This window comes from Harmonia axyridis, chromosome 7 (genome assembly GCF_914767665.1).
Source record: "Harmonia axyridis chromosome 7, icHarAxyr1.1, whole genome shotgun sequence".
Lineage (NCBI taxonomy): Eukaryota > Metazoa > Arthropoda > Insecta > Coleoptera > Coccinellidae > Harmonia > Harmonia axyridis.
The window spans coordinates 2,686,761-2,706,154 of record NC_059507.1 but is presented as its reverse complement, the minus strand read 5'-3'; the positions used below and the strand labels follow the sequence as shown (position 1 = coordinate 2,706,154).

The following is a 19,394-nucleotide window of genomic DNA, read 5'->3' as shown; positions in this document are numbered from 1 at the left end:
ATTTGAAATTTTCATCATGTGATATGCTATTTTTGAATACAAATCTGCAGGGTGATATTTTTTCTGGAAAAGGGCTAGTAGTTTAGAAAAATGTAAAAAATTTTGGTCAAGTACTAGACTTTTTGGTTTTTTGTAGTTTTGTCGTATATTCTATCGATTTCGTCATATTTATTGGACTTTTTTCTTGAAATCATCTAAGGAGCCTATCATTATTCTTTGTTCATCCAATTTTCGAACACTGTAGATACTTTCAACTTCGTAGACAAATTACATTCTGGTGACCAGATCAAAATGAAATTTTGTATGAAGCTTGAAATTGTTATTTAATATCCATGAATTTAACATAAACTATATTGACCTGGAAATCTTGGCCCCCCTCAAAAAATCCTGGGCCCTTTTTGGTCCCCTCTATTCTTGAAAGCTGACGTCGCCACTGTCTATATATGACGCAGAATTTTGTTTCTATCGAAGGCGTAATTTCAAAATTATCAGGAAAACCCCTAGTTGGATTTTACACATTAGTAACATACTGTGAAAATTTCAAGTTTATAGGTTTTTTGATTTGTATTTACTGCCGGCCGGACATTATTGAATTCAACCAAAACTTTGTCATCAGTGAGTCTAATCTAATCTTTTCAAACTCCACCCTCTTCTTCGTATTGTCGCAAAGAGAAAATCACTATCGATATCTACTCTCTATTAAGTCAGTAGAGATCAATGACTTGAATATTGAACCAAGCCAATCGGTGCATCATACTCTTGAGGAAACAGTTAAGTCCCAAGAACTTGGTAGAAGGAGGTCAGCACATCGAAGACACAAATAAAGTGGTAACAAGTTCAGGGTCGGTAAGTTTGGTAGAATTTGTCTGTCACCGATTTCTTATTTCGTGGTTCTTCATTAGTGGAGTGTTTATGAATAGCTTACTGATGTTAAAATTTGTGCTCTTACTAACACTTTTATCTTACTGCGAAGTGGAGGGTGCTCGTTATGTACCTAAATGGAAAAAACAGGTGAGTTTCATGAAAAATACACGAGATTTTTTTCTAGGGTGGTTTGAGTCATGATTTCTGATAAGGAACATTTGGAATGATTTGAGGAGAACTAGCATCAAAGGTTCTAGAGCCTCTTTCATTCGTGAGCCTTTGGAGGCCACTTTCATAATGTCATTGTTGTCGGTTAGCTTATCTAGATGAGGGGTTCTGATGATACGATCCTCGTGAAATTTGGCATGTTCATTCGAGACGTTATTTCACATATAATATACAAACTCAATTTCAACCTAGTCAGATCAACTGTTACAGAAATATTGGAATTTTTTCGATGATTTGCTTGCGTTTTCTTTGGTTCTTGTGACGTAATCATTAATGTTCAGATGCAGAACTTCAAATTGATCGGATTTGTTGTCACTGAAATATAATTTTTTTTTACTATCTGCCGAAATTTTCTGGTTCTGCTGATGCAATCAACGATAAATTTCTCACTAAGCTTGATACTATTATTCAAAAATTAAATTATGTAGCTTTTCCTCAGACAAAATAATCAATTTTCTGATAGCTGATAGGGTTCATTGGTTTCCTCAAATAATAACCAAAATTTGAATCAATTATATTAATAAAGGGTGTTTTTTTTTGAGCTATAGAACTTTAAATTGCAATAAAACAACGATGGATTATTCGATTGACATAAATTTTATTTATCCGCAAGATAATCTTGTGGCATTATATTTTAAATATGATTTCTGGCATATGACCGCCACGGCTGGCTCGGATGTAGTCCAATTTGGACGTCCAATTTTCGATGACTTTTTCCAACATTTGTGGCCGTATATCGGCAATAACACGGCGAATGTTGTGTTCCATGTTGTGTTCCAAATGGTCAAGGTTTTGTGGCTTATCCGCATAGACCAATGACTTCACATAGCCCCACAGAAAGTAGTTTAGCGGTGTTAAATCACAAGATCTTGGAGGCCAATTCACAGGTCCAAAACGTGAAATTAGGCGGTCACCAAACGTGTCTTTCAATAAATCGATTGTGTCACGAGCTGTGTGACATATTGCGCCATCTTGTTGGAACCACAGCTCCTGGACATCATGGTTGTTCAATTCAGGAGTGAAAAAGTTAGTAATCATGGCTCTATACCTATCACCATTGACTGTAACGTTCTGGCCATCATCGTTTTTGAAGAAGTACGGACCAATGATTCCACCAGCCCATAAAGCGCACCAAACAGTCAGTTTTTCTGGATGTTACGGTGTTTCGACATTCACTTGAGGATTAGCTCTACTCCAAATTGTGCAGTTTTGTTTGTTGACGTAGCCATTCAACCAGAAGTGCGCTTCATCGCTAAACAAAATAAAATGGAAGTAGTGCGCGATACGTATTCCGCACAGAACTATTATTTTCGAAATAAAATTGCACTATATGCAAGCGTTGTTCAGGCGTGAGTCTATTCATAATGAATTGCCGAACCAAACTGAGAATGAATCACTTCACATCTGTTAAATCGGTCGCCATCTAGAACAGTAATGCCCACTTAAAGTTATATACCTCGAAAAAAAAACACCCGTTACTATTAGGCATCTTCTAAGGTTTGTAGCAGCCTCAATAAGCGGTTTCAGACATAAGCTCATACAAAAAAACCTACATATTTTTCGATGTCATATCACCCCTCAAAATATTGCCCTACATTTATAACTGAGGCAATACCTGTTAAAGCTCAAAATAAAAAAATGTTTTTTTTTTCGGAAGGCCTGTGAAATCCCCACATCACAGAACGAACATTCCCACTACATTTGCACAGATGATGGTGAGGTGAAATGTATACCTGGATGGACCGGAGACCTTTGTGATGTGCCCATTTGCAAATCTGGATGTGACCCGATCCAAGGATATTGCAACCGACCTGGAGAATGCGTTTGCAAATTGGGATACTATGGAGATAAATGCAATAAATGCATTCCTTTGCCGGGTTGCCAACATGGGTTCTGCAGAGACAGCTTCGAATGTAAATGTAGAGAGGGCTGGAAAGGTGTTTTCTGTTCGGAACGTACGTATGCTTCTTCTAAATCGTTAACACCTCACAGTAATAAACATTAATAGAAGGAGCATAATGTCATTTTCAGTAAACCAATTTTGTCCCCAACATGAACTATCAAATTTGACATGAAGCGCGCGGTAATGAAAACATATCAGTGATGCGATATTTCACTCAATTCGCGAGTTTCTCGACAAAGAACGCACTTCTTATGTCCCATAGTGAATCAGCGTTTCATATCAATTCAAAATATATTGAAATAAATACCTAAATATATCAGAAATTCAGAAAACAAACTTCAAGCGCGTCAAACGACGTGAAACAACCGATGACACTTGGAGAGCAAAAGTTGCCAAACCTTGGATTCCAGCAGGTAGATACAGAACATATAAATATTCTGCTTATTATGAATTCGACAATCAGGAAAAATATCGTATTCCAAATATTCAAATTTGCATATTTAATCGGGAATCACTCAAATAAATATATTTCATTCAATATAATATACATTCATAACGATATAGTAAAATTGTGGATTTGAAAATATATCACAATCCGACAACGTAATCTAACCATGTTGGGGGCATGTAAAAATTACGTATAGTCTCTCTATCTATGCTTATTACTCTGTGGTCTAGATCAAATTTCATTAAGAATTCATCATAATTCAGTCAAAAATTATCGTTTCCCGGCTAAAAATTTTCACAAAACGTCACTGATTACCTCAATAATATTCCAGCTGTGTGTGGAAAGGACTGTCATCCAGCTCGAGGATATTGTGACTCTCCAGGAGAATGTAAATGCCGCTTAGGATGGGCAGGTACTAGCTGCCAGCAATGCCAAGTCTTACCAGGATGTCAGCATGGTTACTGTGAGAAGCCTTTGGAATGTAGATGTTTCCCAGGATATACAGGACTGCTCTGTCAAATTCGTAAGTGCTTCTTCTACCACAGAGAAATTACAAATCTGGCACTATACATTTAAGAAAGAATAATTTCTTCAACTTGCATTTTGTCCATTTGAGCAGGAGCGAGATTCATCACTAAACTCAGAAAATGCTCATTTTCGTCCAGTTTAAGATTGGCCTAATAATACGTAAACGATGGTCATTTGGCTTTGATTCTTGCACGTGCCTTATTTTATAAAGGGTGTTTTTTTTAGAGCTATAGAACTTTAAATTGCAATAAAACAACGATGGGTTATTCGATTGACATGAATTTTATTTATCCGCAAAATAATCTTGTGGCATTTCATTTTAAATATGATTTCTGGCAAATGACCGCCACGGCTGGCTCGGATGTAGTCCAATCTGGACGTCCAATTTTCGATGACTTTTTCCAACATTTGTGGCCGTATATCGGCAAAAACACGGCGAATGTTGTCTTCCAAATGGTCAAGGGTTTGTGGCTTATCCGCATAGACCGAAGACTTTACGTAGCCCCACAGAAAGTAGTCTAGCGGTGTTAAAACACAAGATCTTGGAGGCCAATCCACAGGTCCAAAACGTGAAATTAGGCAGTCACCAAACGTGTCTTTCAATAAATCGATTGTGGCACAAGCTGTGTGACATGTTGCGCCGTCTTATTGGAACCACAGCTCCTGGACATCATGGTTGTTCAATTCAGGAATGAAAAAGTTAGTAAACATGGCTCTATACCGATCACCATTGACTGTAACGTTCTGGCCATCATCGTTTTTGAAGAAGTACGGACCAATGATTCCACCAGCCCATAAAGCGCACCAAACAGTCAGTTTTTCTGGATGTAACGGTGTTTCGACATACACTTAAGGATTAGCTTCACTCCAAATGCGACAGTTTTGTTTGTTAACGTAGCTATTCAACCAGAAGTGCGCTTCATCGCTAAACAAAATTCGCTTATGAAAATCGGGAACAACGGCAATCTCATTTTGGGCCCATTCGCAAGCGTTGTTCAGAAGTGAGTCTATTCATGATGAATTGCCAAACCAAACTGAGAATAAATCACTTGACAGCTGTTAAATCGGTCGCCATCTTGAACAGTAATACCAACTGTTATATACCTCGAAAATAAAACACCTTTTAGATACGTTATAGACATAGCCTTATTTTATAGACACGTAAGCCAAGATCCCACTTACTTTTCTCTTGTTCACAGCAATTTGTTCGAAAACATGCCACAGAGAAAGAGGTTACTGTAGGAAGCCTGGAGAATGCAGATGTAAGGTTGGATGGTGGGGCAAGAACTGTGACGTCTGTTATCCCTATCCAGGCTGTGTAAATGGTACTTGCAGAAGACCATGGGAATGTAATTGCAAAGAAGGCTGGGGTGGAATGCTCTGCGACGAAGGTATGACTGCATCCTTTTCTAATACCTAAAAATTAGCCTCAATTAGTACTAGTTCATTCATGAGACAATTTCGCGCTTTAAGACCACATAACTGTATATAATAACCCTCATGACTGACCAATATTCCTCATGTTTTTTTTCCAGAACTAACCTACTGCAGGGATAACCCAAATACATGCCAAAATGGTGCCAAATGCATACCATTAACCAAGGAAGACGGTAACTATAGATGTTATTGTCGTGAAGGTAGTTATGGAAGAAACTGTGAATATACTGATGTGTACTTCACAACAACTTTGAGACCTCCAATGACCTCTACCACGAGAAGGACATACATAACTTCTAACCTCACCTTATCGCATATAGAAACTGGACCAATAGTGATGCCAAATGAACAAAAACCAATGGGTTTACAAACAAACAAAACTAGCGAAGTCAATTCTACAAGTACCACAAGTACTACTAGTACTACCAGTACTTCTATTACAACAACTACAACTAGTACTCCGTCGACAACAACGACATCTGAGAAAAGTGTATACCTCAATGATACCAGCCTTAATTCGAATAGTGTATCTGAAAATGAAACTTTCTGATTTCAATTCCAAAGACTAAGTTTTTTCTTATTTATGTATTTATTTCTATTTATTGATATATCTGTTGTAGTATTTAGAAAAATCAGGTGCGGATCCAGGACCGATCTTTGGGGGGGACGTTTAGACATCTTTGTTTCAGAAATTGATTCAAAATAAATTTTTGCTGATCTTGTAATTATTTGAGCCTTAGTATGTCAAATTTTAAGGTGGGGGAGGGGGGCGTTTACTCAATTTCCATCCTGGATCCGCGCTTGAGAAAAGCTTATTGATAAATTTTTTCCATAATATCGATTGTGATACAATATTTTGAAGTATTTAGGTATTCTATCGAAGATATTATTTATTATGGAACCTATTTTAGAAACAATACAATGAAATTTATAAAACTCATCAATGTCAACTGAGTCATTGACTTCAAATATAATTTTTCAATTTTTATTTACTTTTGGAACGTACCTTCTAATTAACACAAACAATTATTTGCCAAATGAGTTGGCTAATCTTCTATGCTATCTTTTTGACAACTACAACTGTTTGAAACTGTTGAAGTAGTCTATGACTTAAGACTTTTAAACAATAAAATATTTAAATGGAGCACTTTAAAATAGTATTTTTTTATCCTTACACATTATGAAGGTTTAGTATTATTAAAGTAATTAAATGGCATTGTATCATCAATTTTAGTATTGAATTGTATGAAGGATCAACATGGATTTGCACGAGCCTGTTATTTTAGGGAACAGGGTAAAGCTTACTTTCATTATTATATTATTATTTAGCTATATAGGTCTTCTAAAATATGTTATTTCCAGACAATCGACCAATTGTCCCAAGAAGAGAAACACAGGTTAGGAATTACAAATTAAAGAATACGCTGTGTTGAAAAATTATTTTAGTCTTATTTGAGATTTAATTCTAGGTATGATCATCAGCAAATGCATGAGCAACATAAAGGCCATGATAAGATGCACGCTGAGATGTTTATGGTACTAGTTATAACCTTAATTGTAGCTCAATTTCTATTGATAGAATGGAAGAAAAAACATTATCGTTCTTATTCTGTAAGTTAGTATTATGGCACATTTTACTGGAAAAAGTATAGTAATATTTCTCATACTTTTCAGCTTGTTACCTTATTAGGTTTATGGCTGGTGCCATTCTTTTTTGCCTTAAAAAATCATTTTTGGAGATTCATATTTACATGGTTACTTTTCACTTGCATATCAGGACTTATAGCAAAAAAAGCAATTGAAAAACCAATTCATAGGACAACACCAAGGTATATTATCTTTTCAATTTCTCTTTGAATACCTCTTTCAAGTATTGGGAATGTGAAAATAAATTATTCGGAATAGGAAATGAAATATTTTGTTGATCTTCGTTGTTTGGTAATTGATGATAAAACATGGTAACAAATACCACAAAGAAAATATCGATTCGATGTTCTTATGTGTTTTCCTATTTCATGGATAATTTGTTTCATTGAATTTCCCAATAGTTGGATCAACTCTGAAATGACAGTTTTAATATATCTTCATATATATTAGAATTAATATTTCTTGAGAATTAAATGTTAATCGCATGAATCATTTTAACTATTTTAATTGTTTACTGTGTTATTCTATTTTCTTCCATAATTTCATGAAATATGAAAAACCAAACATATTTATGTAAGATTTCATTTCAGAGTAGAATGTCTTAACATTTCCTTTTCTAGTACTAATAAAAAAACATTGATAGTTATTTATTTTAGATTGGTATATAAATGGTTCCTATTTCTGTATAAACTAAGTTATGTTCTTGGTCTCATAGGTTACTTTGTATTTCTGGCAACATTTTTTGGACTGAATATTGTTTTTAATTCAAAACCTAATTTGTGGATGGAAAGTGGAACCTTATTTGTATTTTATGGATTGTATTATGGTGTTCTGGGAAGAGATATATCTGAAATTTGTGCTGATAAAATGGCTTCTCATATTGGGGTATGGTAATTTTTTTAAATTTGATATATAATGTTTGTGTTGGTAAATGCAGTTAGTTCAAATCGTTACATATAAAAAAAACGACGGCAGACTCCAGAGGTAGCAATAACAATTATTGTTGATATTTGCTAACTTACAATAATTTACTTGAGACTAGCAATAAATGCTACATTTGGATGATCTTTCAGGCTGTAATGTTTAATTTTTTTTTAGTATTACACAGATCAAGGAATACCAACCAGACATTTAGATCCCAATGTTTGTGCCGTTTGTGGCAACAAATTATTGGTTCCAGAAAATGAAGAGGGTATTATAGAAAACACTTATAAACTTAGTTGTGAACATGTGTAAGTATTATTATAACACCGTTTTGACAAAAAAATTACTATTTTCCACAAATATTTCTAGTTTTTACTCGAATATCTCTTGCAGGTTTCATGAATTTTGTATAAGAGGATGGTGCATTGTGGGTAAAAAGCAGACTTGCCCATATTGTAAAGAGAAAGTTGATTTGAAAAAAATGTTTTGCAATCCCTGGGAAAAGCCCCATGTACTTTACGGACAGTTTCTAGATTGGATAAGATGGTTATTGGCGTGGCAACCAATGATTATTTTCATCGTTCAAGGAATAAATTGGGTATTAGGCTTGGAATAGACAATTCCAATTTTCCTTCGATAATTTTTGGTCAATATTTGTGCACTGATTCTGTTTGAATTTACGGTTACTTATTTATGAATTATAGAATTTAGTGTTGTTGATTTATTTGAAAATAAATAAAACATCTTCAGAGGAGTTATGCTTGGTCAGGCTTAAAAAGTCTTAAAAATCTTTGATAATTTATGAGAATTATCATCTTGCTTCATTCTTCTTTTGTGATTTCTCTTGTATTACAAGAATCGTGAAAAAAAATTCTCCAAATAAATATCTAAGGAGATTTTGTGGAATCATTGAAAGCAAATTTCATTCTCCATTTAAATATTTAATTGTTTATTAGTACCATTGTATATAGATCATAGTTAAAATACTATGTTAATACTCTAAAAAATAAAATGCTCACTTCTTTATTTTTATTCAAGTTTATTATTACTTATCGTAGGTCCAGAAAAATAATTTTCCTGGGCTATCAAACCAATCGAGTTTGGTAAAATATTGACAGTACTGTGGCGATAGGACACAGTAACAAAACCTTCATACAACTACCAGTTCTCCTAACTTATACACACGGGCGTAGCCAGGGTGTTCAAACCTTCCCCGAAATGTGAAGAAATCACCATTTATTAAAATAAAAAGACGCGAGCTTGTGTGCAGCATAATCTGAATTTTGAAACCCTTAGAAACTGAAACCTGACTACGCCCATGCATATGAGAAGTGAAAAATCAAATTTCAAAAAACTACAGATTTTGCGTAAGAAATTTTGACATATTTGTTCGATAATTGTTCAATGTCATTATGAAAATATTGAAAGTTTACATTTTATGTGTGAATTTACTTCCTCAACTTATTGTTTAGTTAATTTTCACGATTGACGTACAGTTTCCTTCGTTTATGGTCGGTTTGAGGGAAGGTCACTACTTTAATTCCAACATGTTACTGTGAGATGTCGTGACCTGTCCTTTTGAGCCACATCAATGAAATAAAGGCACCTATAATACGGTTATTGGACATCCCTAGTGTTTTTCGCTCGTTGAATTCGATGTAATGTAACTGTACTGTACGTGTTGGTTTAAGGTGTAATGGTGTGTGACTTGCTTCGTCCTTATCGTTTGATTCTTTTCGAAAAAAGTGAATTTTATGTTGGCCTAGAAGAAAGACTACACCCAGCTTTGGATTTTGTGACCGAGTAGTTTTGAGACGTTCCAGATTTTCATAATAAGGTAAACAAAGTGATGACGTTTAGATGAATAGGTTAAATTTCCATATAAATTGTTGATTCTTACTTTGAAATGAAATCAAAAGGCTTTTTGGGTTTCAGCCTTTTTATTCATTCGCTTTTAAAGCGAGATAAGAAAAGCTGTAGGCTTATAAGATTTTCTTCTCTGTAAGTTCACTTTTTAATCAAGGTCGTTTAAAAAGACTATCGGTTTTCAAATAAAAAGTTATCGAAATTTTTTACTACCTATGTAAATGACAAAATCATTTTATGCTAAAAACGACTTTGTTGCAAAAACTATATATTTTTTAGTAGGGAGTTTTCCTGTAGCCAAAACAAGTGGGTAACCTGCCTCAACATTTTTCTGAGCTTTTGAATAAGAAATCGGTGGGAAGACACAAATATCTTATATATTCTTGTTGTTAATGTTTAATTTCTCAGTATGATCATAATTGTTTCTTCCCTTTCGATATCGGCTAAGTTTTCTCCTTATTTGAAACTTGAGGCAACCGGTTGTTCCCTGGGATTGTTATCAATAAATTCGAAATTGCTGATAATATTGGCAACAATTTTCGAATATCTGGCACATTGATATTGGATTTCCTTATTAATCTGAATTATAAATATCCTATAAATAATCATTTTCCTTTCCTAAAAATTCCTGACTGTCGGCTTATATAAAATAAGAAATGTGGCAATTCAACAGGATATTGTTCGAATATGAAATCAATTAATTATAGTTTCAGAATCGATTTACTTTTTCATGGATATTCATTCTTGGTAGATATTAATTTTTTTTAATGCGTAAAGCCTTCTCTATCAAATGAAATATGGGATAATGGTTTATAATGTGAATTTATTTTATGTGCCCATGAAAGTTTCATTGGACAAAAAAACAAGTTAGGGATGTGTTAGATTGTATTTATTCGAGTAGTAGCTTTGATTTTTCTCTTGAATAATGACAGATATTCCGGTATCAACAATAGAATTGAAGAAATTCCGGGTCAACGACTGTACCTATATGAGTATGTGTCTATTATTCTGTTCCGATATGGTTTCTGCAAAATGATACCGCAGGTTGATTTCAATTTGGAAAAGTGGAACGATTCCATTCATTCTACGGAATATTTGTAATCGTGAAGGTATGGGAGAATAAATTACCTATTCCACGGTTGGACTAGCACTGCAGCGGCCGTCTTTCAATATTATTTTTAAAATTTTCAACGGGAGCATTCATTCTTACCTGATTTGCACTGTTTTGTTTGACTCGACTAGGGCATTGAAGTTGTCAATTTGGCACCATTCAAATCTGTTGATATTTCCTAAACTATCCTCTGAAGGTGGCCTATTCACGTACGAACTGACGATCAAAACTGTCGTTTCGCAGATAGTTAAATTCGAATCTGTCCGTCCGGCTGAATTCACGATAACACTCGAACGCAAAAATCTAGAAGGTTGGACATTTTCAGGGTAGGTTTGGATCTCGAATGCCGCGGTCGACTTGGGCTAGGGGTTCCGTAAATGTGGACTGATGAATTCAAAAGTAGGAATTCGATTGAGACAATTTTTTGAATTTGGTTGAACAATATTTCAAGCTCCGATCGCGTGACCAAATCTAGAAAATTCAAGTAGAATATCGAAGAAAAAAGCTAATTTTCCGGTAATAACAGATCCGACTAGGTAGAAATTAATTTTTTTCTGTGACGGGAAAAAAATTTGACATTTTACCTCTGTTGACAGGTAACAAAATATGACTTTTCACGAAATTACTTTTTTCCCCGGGAAAAAAGTGAGTACTTTTTTCCCGGATATATATTTATCTACATATAGATAAAGGAATAATAATAATTCGATCACACTATTGATGGCTTTTGTTGTTGTGCCAATTCCGAAAAATAAGCCAATAACACTATCTCCGAGAAAGAACTGCATGTCTTTTTCATTTTCCATTCCATAAATCTTGAATACGCGGTTTCGTAAATTTTCCGCGATTTAGCTGGCAATAATTTTCGTGACGCTACTTGCGCTGCTTCTATCAACTCCAGTGGAGTTAGAGAAAACTCGGAATCAGACATTTTTCAACTTTATATTATTCAACAAAATAACCACTAAACAATTATTACTGAGTTCGTAATTTTTGAAATAAATCACAAAATTAAATTGACAGATATTTGATTACTTTGAAGTTTCCCTTAGCAACGCAGGTCTATTTGCAGCTTACTAGTTTAAAAATTCAAAATTCATATCGATAACACTCTGACTTTAATATATTGTAATAATATGTTCTTTCACTATTAAATTGTCGTTTTTCCTGTCACAGAAAAAAATAGTGTATTATACACGGGAAAAATATTAGATTTTAGCTCTCGGTTTTTTGTCTCCCTCCGCTTCGCGTCGGGAGACAACATAACCTCGAGCTAAAATCTAATACTTTTTTCCCTTGTATAATAAATAACTATTATTTTAAATTGAACCATAGAATTTTATTTTTTGAAGATCGAGTGAACAAAAGTCCTTGCTTTATGCTTTTCTTTATTTCATTCTTATTTAACATGCACAAAATGTATTACACTGTTTATCAAACATTTTTCGATTGATTTTCTTGACCATTACGTCTCTCTTCACATCTTCTTAGCTATGTATTCTTCATTTTACATCCACATATCCTCTCCTAATTTTGTCGGTTTGATGTCGTCTTAGGTTTACGCGTTGCACGTCATTTTTTATGCATCATTCAATAATGATTATCTCATAAAATTAACATTCTAAAGTATGACACTTCACTCAATAAGTCCCAGGTGTAACCTATTCTATATTATCAAGGTTTTCATGGAGTATTGTCTTGATGAGAGAGAGTTTTTTTTGCATATGAGAACATTTTTTCTTGATTTCTGCACTTGATAGATCCAATAACTTTATGTGATATTTACTGTTGATGGTTTTACTTTTGTTAAGATATTCAATGTACAGGGTGGGCAAATTTCGATGTTTTAGCACTACAACTTTTGAACCAGAGGAGATAGACAAAATCTGATACACACTTCTCGATCTCTTTTTCTGAGAAACTAACAAGGGTAGTATTCATTTTTGACCACCTTATTTTGTTTTCGAGTTATAAGCGGAAATTGGAAAAATGGCGATATCGAAAAACATTTATATCTCCGCTAATACTGATGATAGAGCTCTGAAGTTGAAACATTATACAGGCACTTTTTTACGTAGAATCCAGTGGCGTGCTCGTATTTTCAAAAGGGTTTTTAATTACGAAGCTATGACCCAAAGTTATGTTTTTTTAAATGGGAACACTAGATTTTTGTGTCATTTTCTGAAAGCTTGATTTTTTCTGATTTCAAAAATATATAACATCGTATGATTCGTATCAAAATAAATAACAGAAAATGATCAAAAACCTTTTTTTACTTAAGAGTCTCAATATTTCTATGGTTTCAACTGTTGATGAGCCTTTCTATGACAAGAACAGTGTCCTTCCGTCAATCTGATTATTTCTATGCTTTTCACTTATTTCCACAAAATTCGAATCTATATTTATTTTATACAAATAGTTTCGAAAAGATTAACGAACTTGGAAAAAGTTTTCTAGGTAGCTTAAACACAGTTTCAAATATTCATCTATTGAAATATCGAGAGGAGGTGTCGACTGTGCATTGTGCAATTGTTGTCATTATTAGGTTAAATATTATTTCTTGTTTGTCCCTTCGTAATTAAAATGTTGAGTTCAATCATATATGCATTGTTTCATATGCTGTTTAAAATGGATTGGTACTTGTGCGTACTGATTCTGGAGACCTATGTAAATAATCTCCTGATACATGCATCTCAATACAACTGTTTCGATTGAGAAATTCGATCTTGTGGTTTCTCCGTTATTTCCAAATCAATTTTTAGATAAAAAATTTATAAAACATATCTAGATTCGAATTTTGTAGAAATAAGTGAAAAGCATAGAAATAATCAGATTGACGGAAGGACACTGCTCTTGTTATAGAAAGCTCAATTTTTCTGTGTTCATCAACAGTTGAAACCATAGAAATATTGAGACTCTTAGGTGAAAAGAGGTTTTTGGCCATTTTCTATTATTTATATTGATCTGAATCATACGATGTTATATATTTTTGAAATCAGGAAAAATCAAGCTTTCAGAAAATGACACAAAAATCTAGTGTTCCCATTTAAAAAAACACAACTTTGGGTCATAGCTTCGTAATTAAAAACCCTTTTGGAAATACGAGCACGCCACTGGATTCTACGTAAAAAAGTGCCTGTATAATGTTTTAATTTCAGAGCTCTATCATCAGTATTAGCGGAGATATAAATGTTTTTCGATATCGCCATTTTTCCAATTTCCGCTTATAACTCGAAAACAAAATAAGGTGGTCAAAAATGAATACTTCCCTTGTTAGTTTCTCAGAAAAAGAGATCGAGAAGTGGGTATCAGATTTTGTCTATCTCCTCTGGTTCAAAAGTTGTAGTGCTAAAACCTAAAACATCGAAATTTGCCCACCCTGTACAGTATACCTTGCACGTTTCAAAATACTTACGGATGCCATAACCTTGCCAGCTGATGTTTGAGATTTCTGTCGCTTTGTACGGCTTTCATCGACTGCTTTTCATTCAGCTGTTGCTCTCATTGACTAAGGTGTGTAGTGGTGAAACCATATTTCATCCATACTGTCACATATCGACTCAAAACATATGTTTTATTGCTCGTAACAGCTTTGGGTATCCACGAACATGGTTGCAAGTTATGAGGTTATGTTTATGTTTTGTCCATAAATATATGCAATTTTTACATGTCCCCAACATGGTAAGTTTATGTTGTCGGATTGTGATATATTTTTAAATCCACAATTTTACGATATCATTATGAATGTGTATTATTTTGAATGAAATATATTTATTTGGGTGATTCCCCATTAAATATGCATTTGTAATCCGATATTTTTCCTAATTGTCGAATTTATAGTAGGCAGAATATTTATTATTTTCTGTATCTACCTGCTGAAATCCAAGGTTTGGCTACGTTTGCTCTCCTAGTGTCATCGGTTGTTTCATTTCGTTTGGCGCGCTTGAAATTTGTTTTCTGAATTTCTGATATATTAAGGTATTTATTTCAATATACACTGCCCAAAAAAATTAACGCACATTATGGAAATCTCAAATTTATTCTACAACTGAAGGTGTTCTCAATGATAATTATTTTATCAGAATTATGCATGCATATGTTATCCACTTTCAACGTTTTTCTTCAATACATATGTTTTTTCCCAGCAGGAATAAAAAAAAGATGAGATTATCAGATTTTGAATGTATTGGCTCCATTCTGAAATCAGTTGTTCTCGATCAGTTCTAGTGATCAATAGTTTTTCTTTCGTTTGATTTTCTACACTCGATCGCTATGCAACGCGAAACACGCAATTTGACCCAAGAGGAATGTGCCCAAGCGGTAGTTTTGCGAGAAGAAGGGTGGACATACACAAGAATTGCAGAAAGGTTTGGAGTTTCCCATATAAGTGTGTCCAGAATGTTGCAGCGATTCAGGGAGACAGGTATGAATGTCCGAAGATCAGGACAGGGTAGACCACGGGTAACAACTGCCATTCAAGAACGTTACTTGAGAGTTTTTTCGTTGAGACAACGGTTTGCAACCGGTCGCCTCCTTCAAAATCAGCTTGAGCAAACTCATGGGGTGCAAATTAGCACTCAGACAATAAGAAATCGCCTCAGAATATGATTTAAGGCCTCGTGTCGCGGCAAGAGGCCCAGCTCTTACCCCAGCCCATCGAAGGGCGCGTTTGGATTTTGCGAGAAAGCATATCCATTGGGAAGAGGCTGATTGGGAAAGAGTTCTCTTCACAGATAAGTCTAGATTCTGCCTCTACCATTGTGATCGACGTTCCCTTGTATACAGACGTCCACATGAAAGATATGCTCAGTGCAATTTCCTGAATACTACTGGTTTCAGAAGGTTTGGGACAACCTCAATAGAAGGCTGATAAGCTCAGAAAATCATCCAGCTACTCTTAATGACTTAGGCATCCAACTCAGAGAAATCTGGGAAGGATTAGATCAGAACATTTTAAGATCAATCATTTTGAGTATGAACCGTCGTTGCCGAGCTGTAATTAACGCAAGGGGTGGAAATACCAAGTATTAAATCACTTATCAGCATTCCAGTTTTTTGAAAATTGTTTATTTCGCTTCTTTCACATAAGATTCGGTGAAATCCTGAATTTTTCTTCCATTTAATGTGTCTTGTTTCGTTCAAAACCTTCCCGAGAGAACATAAAAGATAAGTTATAAAGTCAATGTAGAGTTAACTTTCATTAAAATTGAGATTTTCAGAATGTGCGTTAATTTTTTTGAGTTAATATGTAACGTTGATTCATTATGCAACATAAGAAGTGCGTTCTTTGTGGAGAAACTCCCGAATTGAGGGAAATATCGTATCGCTGATATGTTTTCATTTCCGCGCGCTTCATGTTAAATCTGATAGTTCATGTTGGGGACAAAATTTGCTTACAGAAAATGACATATACTCCCTCTATCTATGTTTATTACTCTGAGGGTTTATACAGCTTATTCATCAATAACTACCATGTACCTAGCTGTGTTTTTCAGCATTAAAAAATTTCGGTGGAAGAAATTCAAAAACTGTCCTTTCCATGTTCATAAATCCATCTCGGTTTATGTCGCAGCCGGCGTATTCCGTGCGTTTTACAGCTCCAAGGCAATTTTCCACCTGAACCGAATATCTGAAGTCGTATCGCGTTCGCCATACCCGAATTTTTGAGCACGCATCATAAAATTTCAATTCGCCCGAGTAGTGCAGCTCTTCGGCTGAGGCAGTCATCGCGTAGGAATGCTCCTAGCCGAGTACATGAACTTCAGACGCCGCTGGTAGAAACTAGCTAGACCGGTGAAGTCGACCGCTATCAGTTCTCCTAGCGCGTTTCATCGGAAAACTATCGAGTGGACAATTTCGAAGTTTCGAATCGCGCCCTGAAAAAAACAGTGATTTGTGCCTTCAATTGATAAAAATAAGGATACCAGATTCGTGAATTCGTAAGATGGTGAGATGTGATTTGATCTTTTTCGTTTATGCGCGTAATTTATATATTTATTTATGCAACAAGTGCAAAAAGTGAATGTTTATTGCACTCGACGTGAAATTTTCCGACGAGGCCGTTAGGCCGAGTTAGACAACACGTCGAGTGCAATAAACAATTTTTGCACAAGTTCCATACAACATTTTTTCTACGTTCATGCAAAAAGCAAAAAATGATTTATTGAGGTGCGGCACTAGGTGTAGGAAAATGAAAACCGCAACTTGAATACTTTTTTTATTAATATCGGATCAGTTTTGATTAAGGAGTTATTCTCGGGAAGGCATTGTTTGTTTATCTCTGGCTGCTAACATTAATACAAAATAATATAAAATATGTTACTGTTTAAAACGTATTGCCAATCTCACAGCATATCTGATAAATATGTAGTGAGTTTGAACGTTTATGTTTGTCATGATGACAGCATGTTGAAGTAGAATGACAGATGAGTGCAATAAAAACTTTATTGCACTAGTGCAATAAAGAACTTTCCACTAAATAAAGTTCAATAAAGTTTTGCTTTTTGCATGAATGTAGAAAAAAATGATTAATGAATGCGTCTGTTCATTGGCTCAGATGGTTGTGATAGTTTAATTGCTCCGGTATGTGCAGATTCCTACAGTCGGTCGATTTGAATATATATTGAAGTGTTAATGATTACTTTTTATCCGCTTTCTTTTCGATCTAAATGCGTCTAATTTGAATTGAATAATTTTTTTAATTCGCGGATAAGCGACGTTAGGGAAAGCTGAATGTGTTAAGATTGTCGTTCAATTTTCGATAATTGTTGATTTTGGGTCATTGGGCATACCTCAGAGGAATAAACATAGATAGAGGGAGCGTATGTCATTTTCAGTAAGCAAATTTTGTCTCCAACATGAACTATCAAATTTGGCATGAAGCGCGCGGACATGAAAACGTATCAGCGATACGATATTTCACTCAATTCGCGAGTTTCCCCTCAAAGAACGCACTTCTTATGTCCCATAGTGAATCAACGTTTCATATTAACTCAAAGTATATTGAAATAAATACCTAAATATATCAGAAATTCAGAAAACAAATTTCAAGCGCGCCAAACGACGTGAAACAACCGATGACACTAGGAGAGCAAAAGTTGCCAAACTTTGGATTTCAGCAGGTAGATACAGAAAATAATAGAGATTCTGTTTATTATAAATTCGATAAATAGGAAAAATATCGGATTCCAAATATTCAAATTTGCATATTTAATCGGGAATCACTCAAATAAATATATTTCATTCGATATAACGTACATTCATAACGATATTGTGAAATTGTGGATTTGAAAATATATCACAATCCGACAACGTAATCTAACCATGTTGGGGACATGTAAAAATTGCGTATACTCCCTCTATGTTTATTACTCTATGGGATCGCCCGATTTTTCTAGATTTTGGTGTGCAAGGATCTTGAGATATTGATGATATTATGATGGCTATTTACATTGTTGTCATGTCTTTCCTTTTTCCGGAATAATGAAAACTTTGTTATTTTCGAATGGATCACCTTGTATATTTTTGCCTTTTGAAATCCTTAAGAAATATTGAATATTTTTCATGTAGTATAATACATTCAGATAGCTATGATTGAACGAACTCGTTTAATTTTCAAATTTCTAACAACATGCCTGTTAACTTGGCCCGAAGTCATTGTACTTTTGCAATAAATCTTCTTTATTTTTATATATAGGTTTATAGGAAGGAACAACGTCAGTAATCCATTTAGTGTATATCGAACAGTCAACGCGCAGTCCTATAAGTGGATTAAGTGCTTAATCCATCGCGAAACTCCTTGACCTACTTGATTCCGATGAATTCAGGAACTAGATCGATGATCATCGACTAGGTTTATTGAAAACAACACGAAATTAATTATAATTTCCCTTTATTATTTTCAACTGTTCGGTGGAAGACTGCTTTTAAATGAGGAAATTCAATGAAACAAAGCCTACTTGTCACTTCAAACTCATCTCAATATAAACGTTGAGATCGGTATAAAATCCATGCAGCAGTTTCGGAGATTATAGTGTACAGACAGACCGACAGAAAGATTGAACTACACAAATACAGACAGGGAGATAGAGAATCCAGCTGAGCCACTTCCAATAACATCGGAAGTAGTGAAAAGACACCAATCGTTCATGGCGCCTGGTTATACCAGATTTAATCTCAACCGAAAGGGTTGAACATCATGTCCCCACTCAACCAACGTGTTTGGAGTAACATGGCAATTGAAAAGTCCCCGGTCTACCATAGTGAAACACATATTTTTTGACAGAATTCGATTTTATTATTCAACATAGTTGCCTTCGAGGGCGGTACAGCGATTATAGCGATCTTTCAGCTTTTCGATACCATTTTTGTACTACAATATGTCTTTCGCTTCTAAATAGGTCTCAGTTTCGGCGATAACTTCTTCATTGGCGCTGAAT

At 34.7% G+C, this 19,394-nt stretch overlaps 3 protein-coding genes across 8 annotated transcripts in view; all 3 read left to right on the top strand.

Moving 5' to 3' along the window:
- Nucleotides 1–731: 731 nt before the first annotated feature.
- Nucleotides 732–6,563, top strand: LOC123684464 (neurogenic locus protein delta). The gene is made up of 5 exons (XM_045623734.1): nt 732–1,011; nt 2,750–3,047; nt 3,775–3,966; nt 5,171–5,362; nt 5,507–6,563. Exons 1-5 carry the CDS (start codon nt 913–915, stop codon nt 5,956–5,958), a joined length of 1,233 nt encoding a protein of 410 aa, XP_045479690.1. The 5' UTR covers nt 732–912; the 3' UTR covers nt 5,959–6,563.
- Nucleotides 6,561–8,733, top strand: LOC123684465 (RING finger protein 121). Its single transcript, XM_045623735.1, has 7 exons — nt 6,561–6,702; nt 6,771–6,805; nt 6,878–7,019; nt 7,083–7,237; nt 7,712–7,940; nt 8,154–8,287; nt 8,373–8,733. The coding sequence occupies exons 1-7, from the start codon at nt 6,667–6,669 to the stop codon at nt 8,593–8,595; spliced, it is 954 nt and encodes a 317-aa protein (XP_045479691.1). The 5' UTR covers nt 6,561–6,666; the 3' UTR covers nt 8,596–8,733.
- An 877-nt stretch (nt 8,734–9,610) lies between these two features.
- LOC123684284 (protein kinase C and casein kinase substrate in neurons protein 1) overlaps nt 9,611–19,394 on the top strand; it is a 38,005-nt gene continuing 28,221 nt past the window's right edge. For 2 of the 6 annotated variants that reach the window (XM_045623478.1, XM_045623471.1), the window contains exon 1: nt 9,629–9,816. The gene's annotated coding sequence lies outside the window, so the exon portion shown is untranslated. Of the gene's footprint in view, nt 9,817–16,686; nt 16,904–19,394 lie in introns of those variants that run through there. The other 4 variants (XM_045623475.1, XM_045623477.1, XM_045623472.1 and 1 more) reach the window with 4 other exon arrangements.

What these genes read in the sequence shown, in the direction of transcription:
- LOC123684464 (XM_045623734.1), top strand. Translation starts at nt 913, where the DNA reads ATGAATAGCTTACTGATGTTAAAATTTGTGCTCTTACTAACACTTTTA. An exon ending in TACCTAAATGGAAAAAACAG is followed by an intron (nt 1,012 to 2,749) that starts GTGAGTTTCATG and finishes TTTTTTCGGAAG; the next exon opens with GCCTGTGAAATCCCCACATC. An exon ending in AGGACTGCTCTGTCAAATTC is followed by an intron (nt 3,967 to 5,170) that starts GTAAGTGCTTCT and finishes TCTTGTTCACAG; the next exon opens with CAATTTGTTCGAAAACATGC.
- LOC123684465 (XM_045623735.1), top strand. Translation starts at nt 6,667, where the DNA reads ATGGATTTGCACGAGCCTGTTATTTTAGGGAACAGG. An exon ending in CTGTTATTTTAGGGAACAGG is followed by an intron (nt 6,703 to 6,770) that starts GTAAAGCTTACT and finishes TGTTATTTCCAG; the next exon opens with ACAATCGACCAATTGTCCCA. An exon ending in AAATGGCTTCTCATATTGGG is followed by an intron (nt 7,941 to 8,153) that starts GTATGGTAATTT and finishes ATTTTTTTTTAG; the next exon opens with TATTACACAGATCAAGGAAT.